The sequence below is a fragment of the Myotis lucifugus genome, unplaced genomic scaffold (genome assembly GCF_000147115.1).
Source record: "Myotis lucifugus unplaced genomic scaffold, Myoluc2.0 scaffold_6079, whole genome shotgun sequence".
NCBI classification, from domain to species: Eukaryota; Metazoa; Chordata; class Mammalia; order Chiroptera; family Vespertilionidae; genus Myotis; species Myotis lucifugus.
The window spans coordinates 1154-9014 of NW_005877127.1; the positions used below are offsets into that span (position 1 = coordinate 1154).

At 50.7% G+C, this 7861-nt stretch overlaps 1 protein-coding gene across 1 annotated transcript; it reads right to left on the reverse strand.

The window, feature by feature from the left end:
• Window positions 1–1475: 1475 nt before the first annotated feature.
• LOC102429294 (protein yippee-like 1) lies at window positions 1476–7026 on the reverse strand (the record flags this gene model as incomplete). Its single annotated transcript, XM_023749330.1, has 4 exons — window positions 1476–1803; window positions 3030–3138; window positions 3594–3637; window positions 6799–7026. Coding segments are annotated over 4 exons (471 nt in total), but the record flags the coding sequence as incomplete, so codon positions are not given.
• Between the last annotated feature and the right edge of the window lie 835 nt (window positions 7027–7861).

Consider the following 7861-nt stretch of genomic DNA (forward strand, 5'->3'; position numbering starts at 1 on the left):
CACGGCCGGGCCGGGTCAGCCTAGATCTCTGGACACCAGCTCGGCAGCAGCGCCAGCTGGAGCACTACGAATGCAGAGGCTTCCACAGCGGCACCAGGACCTTCCTTCGGCCGAAGATGCGGGGCAGAGGCTCCTTGGGCACTGACCCACCCTGCTCTCCGGCTGCCACGTTCCCCATGTTCCAAGGCTTCGAGACTCAGGCAGAGATGGTGCCAAAGGGGAAGCTCCAGGTGAGCAGCCGAACCAGAACCGGGCAGGGAGCCCCGTGCCTGCATGGCCACAGCTCTGGGCTCGGGAGGCTGGGGTCGGGGCAGAGGCTCATGCTCGCTGTCACTGGACTAACCTCGCCTACAGGCTGAGAAGCACCTGGGCACACGGCTCTCCTCTCCCTGCTCCCCGGGGCCTTTTCCTGCCCTTGGCGCCGGGAGCCGGTGAGCCTCACGCCACGGTGACCACACAGAGGCCTCCCCGCACACCGGGAGCAGCAGGCTGGCCCACAGGCTGGACTCGGGTTAGAACATTGAAACAGAAAACTTATTTGGGAACATTTTTGATCTAAATTCTTTACAAATTGGCCAAAACCCGTGCAGTGTCCACTCCCTGCAGAAACGGGTGGGTCAAAACTTAAACATGTGGCGGCTACTCGGGACCTAGGACACTGCACAGGCCCTTCTGGGACAGCCCATGGGACAACCAGGCAAGGCAGGGTGACCCGCTGAGCAAACCAAACATCTCATTTACAAAGTTTAAACCTGTCTTGCAACTTTAACCTTTTCTGAAAACATTAAAAACAATCTACCAAATCTCAAGTTTGAAAGTTTATCCTGTTAGTTCTGGCCTCTTTCATATGCAAAAATAATTATTTTTCTTCAAGTACATCAGAGTAGAAAAGGAAGTCCGATTTACTCAGTCCAGTGTGTTAAACTAGTACTCCATGGACCAGCGCTCAGTGCCTCCTCACGTCAGCCCCACCTCCGGAGCCTGGTCCGGGACCTGGCCCTGGCACTGCTGCGCCCGCAGGCCCTGGGTCAGTCTTTGCTAACAACTGGTTCACTTGATTCCTAGATAAGGAGGCTATTGGCTTAAATAAACAGGATGTTCCATTGAACACTGAACACATTTCTCTATTTCTAGCTTACCTAAAATGTTATCAATGGTATCTTCTGGTTTTGAACAAGGCTAAGAAAAACACCCTCCGTGTACAGATTTGACTGCTTCTGGAATATTCTGAAATGAGCACTGTGACTTAACAGCTCATTTGCAAGAGAAATAACCAATTTGTAATTTTGCAAATTCGGAAAAAAGTGGGCTATAACACTGTCCTTCTAAACGACAGGGGTGAACCTGCTCTCTAAAGTGACCCTGTCCCTGTGGTCTGTAGATTCGGCTCGTTCCTGTCAAATGTGAAAGAGCAGCCAAACCTCATCTTAAAGTCACAGGTTCAAGAAGGTATTAACTAGACAGATAAGCCGTCAGCTGGTTAATTCTTCCTCTAGGATTTGAGACACTAGAAAAGGGTCACTGGAACGTTTCTGAAACGACCACATACATGAAGAGGACATAGACCAAATGGAGCCTTACCCATGGGAACGGCCGGAAGAGGCAGGCTTGCAAGGTTCAAGTTCAAGAAATAGTCATCCAGGACGCTCCTGTTTCCATTCCAATAAAGTCTCTCGCAAAACAGGATTCAGAAGAGAACAGGAAGCCTTCGCTTTACTCCCAACCATTGTCTTTGATCATGTGGGCAAGCTCAATGATAAATTTCCCTTCCTTATATTTCTGACTGCTTTCAAAGGCGTGTTCCTTGGGGAAAAAGTAGAAACAGAAGGTTTCAGGAAAGACTGTTTCATTCTCAACTTCGCTGCACTCTGAGCAGAGAAAGTGAGTGAGTGTATGGTAGCACGTCTCCCCAGACGTCCCCTGCAAGGCTCATGGCTGGGGTCTGTCTCGGTGACAAGCCCACTGAGGGCAGCGCAGGGCTGCTGTGCCTGTGGCATCAGGTTACAGTTAAACTTGTAGGGAAACAGGAATTCCGATTTGTTACTGAGCACCTGCCACGTGCAGGGCAATTGGGAGGAGGAAGAGGAGGGAGATGCTCCTTCCAGGGACTCCAGGTGAGAGGAGAGTGCAGGTGACTGCACTGGGAGCCCGGGCATAGTTCAGAGATGCTGCAGGGAGCGAAGGCCCTTTGTTGGGGGCCGGGGTGGTCAGGGATGGAATGGGCCAAGCAGGGGGAAGGACGGGGGAATGTGCAGGCCTCACTAAGCTCGCCTCTGTGCTGGGCACTGTGTCTCCTCATATCTGACGGGGACGTGGGACCCAGCAACGACCGAGAATTCCAGGAGGGAGAGCCGTGCCCTGACGAAGAAAACCAGAATGGCATGCAGGAGGCAGCCGGTCAGTCATTCTCATCATTGATGCTTCTACCTCTCTCTTCCTCTCCCCTTCTCTCTGAAAGCAATAAAAACATTTTAAAAATGAACTCTTGCCCTGACTGGTTTGGCTCAGTGGATGGAGCGTTGGCCTGCGGACTGAGGGGTCCCGGGTTCGATTCCAGTCAAGGGCATGTGCTTGGGTTGCGGGCACATCCCCAGTGGGGGGTGTGCAGGAGGCAGCTGATCGGTGTTTCTCTCTCATCGATGTTTCTGGCTCTCTGTTCCTCTCCCTCCCTCTCTGTGGAGAATCAATAAAACATATTAAAAAAAAAAAATGAACTCTTGCCCGGCCAGCATGGCTCAGTCATTGAGCATCGACCTATGAACCAGGAGGTCATGGTTTGATTCCGGGTCAGGGCACAGGCCCAGGTTGTGGGCTTGATCCCCAGTAGGGGGCACTCAGGAGGCATTGATGTTTCTCTCTCTCTCTCTCTGAAATCAATAAAAATATATTTAAAAGAAAAATGAACTCTGATAGGATTATGCTTCCGGGGGAGATCTACGTATTTGCAAATTTTGTTTCCATTTGTAGATGTTTTCTTTATCGTAGTGCATCTGTGTTCTCTGGAATGTCAGAGCAAGGTGGTCACTCACGTATTTCCACCCGAGCGTGGTTTTGCAGTTCTCACAGTAGATGTCTGCGACGGCGTGCAGGCCGGTGAGAAGGACCCTCTCCTCGGCAGGGCCGCAGCCCACGTTCACCCTGCAGGAGGGAGGAGCCGGGCTGGAGACCTGCCCCCTGAGGGCCTTCCCCCGCACCCCCCCTTGGTTACCAGACAGGCAGCAGCATTCCGTAACTGCCCGCCTCCCCCAGCCCTGCCCACCACCACCTCTCAGGAGAAGGCACCACCTTCTGTCTCCCCAGGACGGGCCAGGCTCTGGGAGGTGAGCACAGTGCTGCTGTAGCAAAACTCAACCCCCCGCCCCCCAACGGGAAGGAAACCACAGCCTGTGTGCAGAGTGATCCCTCAGAGCCGCATGCCTTCCCGAAACTCTCAAGACGAGAGAGAATTCTTTAAGATGATGTAAGAGACACTGGTCATTCTGACACTGGGGAGCACTGAACTCCAGCACCGAGAGCTTCAATGGCACAGATGCGACCCCTGGGAGCTGACACCGAGCACAGCAGTCCCCGGGCCGAGTGGCCGTGATACTCACACAGAATTGAAGAGGTAGGCGCGGCCCTGGCTTCCCTGAAAGGACTGAAAGAAGAGCAAAGTGTTAAAGGTGATTGTGACGAGGCAAAGGTGACATGCGACTCGAGTTTTGGAATGAAAGTGGAGGAGCTGTGTTTCAGGTCACGGGTCGGCACACGAGCTGAAGGGCGGCCTGGCAGAGCGTGAGGGGCTGAGCTCAGGGCCTGGAGCAGGACAAGATCTTCCCAAAAGCAGGGGGGCGGGGGGGAGTCATGGCTTCCAAAAGCCCCACAGGGGCTGCCAGGGGTCCTCACTTGCTCAGATGCACCCATGTATGGCTATTACGTGCACGAGTACCTGGCTGCTCAGTCAGGGCACTGGCCTCTTCTCCTTAGGTCAGCACATTAAGGAATGACAACAGCCAACACCACGGCTGTCTAGTGTGAATGAATCAAAATTATTTCTATTTTTTGTCAGATCGGCAAACGTCTGTCAGATATTAGGGGCAAGGGGGCGTTTTCATGCTTTTCCACTGAAATGAACAGTTACAAGATGGCCCCTCCCCGGGAGGAAAGGACAGCTCACCCCAGGAGTGTTACAAGCTAAGAAACAGCTTGTAGCATATTGATCATCCTAAGATGATTTAGGAGGTGGGAGGGGGTGTTAGTGCCTCCCGGATAGATCAGGTCAGTCCCAGACTCAGCTTGAGGTTCGTCTGTCTGGTGCCAGGCTCAAATGACCCAACAGAACAGATGGACCACAAAAATCATCAGCGAAAAGCAAACCCCTGCAAGAACACTGTCTTGGTTTCTTTGCCTGTCACTTGGCACTAATTCAAAATACCGCGAGGAAGGTTGACTGGAGCACAAGGTGACCATATCAAGATGTGGAAGGCACAGACCGAATGGCCAGCAACCCACTCTCAGAACCGACTGTAAAGAACAGATCAGCTTGAGTGCGCAAGGATATGTGACCAGAATGGTCACCATCACAGTGTGTGTAATTAATTGCAAAAAAAAAAAAAAAAAAAAGGAAAAAAGAAAAACCCACCAATAAGCGAGCAAGCAAATGAATTCACTTCACACCCGGGCTCATGCACTTCAAAAGGGTGACAGGAACAGATCGGTATGAGTGGGCTGGGAAGTGGGCATAAAATACTGCTAAGTGAAGAAAGAGCTGTGAAATGACGTGTCGTGAGCTCTATTTTAAGGTGAAAATGTGTTGTCATGGACACACACAACAAACAGAAAAACAACCCCCCTCCAAACACACACACACACACACACACACACACACATACACACACACACAACAGACAACAATACACACCAAATTACTAAGTGATTAAGGAATGGAGTTGGGGTAGGAACTCCTTTATACATACACATCACTTTAATGTGTGATTACAGAGCCCTGGCCGACCCATGATGAACACCTTACCTGAGCAAGAAACAAACCCTCCTTTAGCCCTGGCTGGGTGGCTCAGTTGGTTGGAGCGTCCCATTCACCAAAAGATGGTGGGTTCAATTCCCATACCCAGGTTGTGGGTTCGATCTCCGTGTGCATAGGGGAGGCAACCGATCAATGTTTCTCTCTCTCTCCCTTCCTCTCTAAAATCAATAGAAAACATATCCTCAGGTGAGGATTAAAAAATAAATAAATAAATAATAAATAAATAAATAAATAAATAAACCTTAATTTTAAGCCACAGATTTGGGGTTGTTACTGAAGCAAAACCTAGCCTAGCCTGAGACTAGCAGTGTTTTGATTTAAATATACAGCTTTCAGACTTACAAAGGGGTCTTCCCTTAAGTAGCTTCTTAGAATGAGGAATATTATTTATGTCCAATTAAAGATTCATCATACAAACTTTTCACACATCCCCACTGGCTTTCAAGTTTCTAAACTGATTTTCCGAATTTTCACCTATTCTGTGAATCCTTGTTTTTTTTAAAAATACTATGAGGAAGGGAGAAGGAGAGATAAAACATCAATGATGAGAGAGAATCATCGATCAGCTACCTCCCACACACCCCCCACTGGGGACTGAGCCCCCAACCCAGGCATGTGCCCTTGACTGGAATCAAACCTGGGACCCTTCCGTCTGCAAGCCAATGCTCTATCCACTGAGCCAAACCAGCTGGGACTGAATCCTCATTTTTCCCCCCATATATTTTATTGATTTTTTACAGAGAGGAAGGGAGAGGGATAGAGAGTTAGAAACATCGATGAGAGAGAAACATCGATCAGCTGCCTCCTGCACAGCTTCTACTGGGGATGTACCCGCAACCAAGGCACATGCCCTTGACTGGAATCGAACCTGGGACTTTTCAGTTCGCAGGCCGACGCTCTATCCACTGAGCCAAACCGGTTTTGGCTGAATCCTCATTTTTGACACAGGATTTGGATCAAAGGTGTGATCAGATCTGTGGTTCAAATTAAAGCCACAGTCCACAGTCTGACTACAGCTGGGCTCTGTAAACTGCGGTAAATTAGAGCCAGATAAATGTTTTAGGCTGTGGGGCCATTTACACTCTGTGGTGGCACCAAAGTAGCCGCAGATGATACATAAAACTTGACAGAAACAGCGTTCAGCCCGATGTGGCTGCCGACGGGGTTGCCTCTGACAACCAGACCTGCCTCACCGGCGGGCTTCCCTGGGCCGGGGTTGCTTGTTAGCGCACAGATGGACCCAGACACCCTGACTGGTTTGGCTCAGTGGATAGAGCGTCGGCCTGTGGACTGAAGGGTCCCAGGTTCAATTCCGGTCAAGGGCATGTACCTTGGTTGTGGGCACATCCCCAGTAGGAGGTGTGCAGGAAGCAGCTGATGGATGTTTCTCTCTCAATGTTTCTAGCTCTCTATCCCTCTCCCTTCCTCTCTGTAAAAAATCAATAAAATATAAAAAAACAAAACAAAACAGACGGACCCAGAGGCTGTGACCCTGTCAGGACGGCCTCCGGCCTCGCATGGATTCGGTTCTGCTCTCCGCGACGAGCACTACGGAACAACAACGGGAGACAGCGACGTTCTGAAAGCACGAGTACCTGGCTGCTCAGTCAGGGCACTGGCCTCTTCTCCTTAGGGTCAGCACATTAAGGAATGACAACAGCCAACACCACGGCTGTCTAGTGTGAATGAATCAAAATTATTTCTATTTTTTGTCAGATCGGCAAAAACCACGGGGTCATGACCTGTGAGGGTGGTCCTGGGCTCAGGAGCCTCACCCCCGCGCCGGGACAACAGCACTTGCCTTGGAGAATGAGCTCGTCGGGATTGGCCAGGTGGGGCTCTGCAGTGGACACAGCTGGTACGTGCGGGTGGCAGTTTGGCAGATAAGCTTGGAAGGTTTTGGACTTGGTCATCTTCACCATGTCTGCGGGGCACTCCTCGCGCAGCGCGGGGCCGGCGCTGAGCGCGCGGCGGCTCGGCGGGGCTCTCGCACAGAAGCAGCACTGGAATATGCACGCAAGAGCCGTGGTGGGTCAGGGGGCGTGTGGCCCCGTCCACACAGCTGGGGCCAGCGGAAAACGTCTCGACCTGGCAATAAGTCAGGACAAACAGTGCGTTACGGAGAATGAAGTTCATCAACAAGGCGTGTGTAGGGTGCATGCATTCTGAAGAATGGGGCCTGGGCCCTAGCCAGTTTGGCTCAGTGGTTAGAGCGTCGGCCTATAGACTGAAGGGTCCCAGGTTCAATTCCGGACAAGGGCACATGCCCGGGTTGCAGGCTCGATTCCCAGTAGGGGGCGTGCAGGAGGCAGCCAATCAATGATTCTCTCTTATCATTGATGTTTCTCTCTCTCTCTCTTTCTCTCTCTCTCTCCCTTCCTCTCTGTAATCAATAAAAATATATTTAAAAAAAAGAATGGGGGATGGGCAGGACTAGAAGTTGAAGATCCAGTCCTGCCATATTAATTGTACATGAAAAGAACAGTAAGCCTGGCCGGCCTGGCTCAGTGGGTGTGTGTTGATCTATGAACCAAGTGGTCACGGTTCGATTCCCGGTCGGGCCACATTTCCGGGGTGCGGGCTCGATCTCCCGTGTGGGGCATTCAGGAGGCAGCTGATCCATGATTCTCTCTCATCACTGATGTTTCTGTCTCTCTCCCCCTCTCCCTTCCTCTCTGAAATCAATAAAAATATATTTTAAAAAATACTAATACGTAATCACTGTTTAATCATTCTAAATGGTGTTGAGTGTGGCAGGTGAACTACTTTTACATACAAAAAGTTTGAGAAAAACGTTTGATCAGCTACATGTCTACTGTGTGTGGCTTCAGGAAAAGT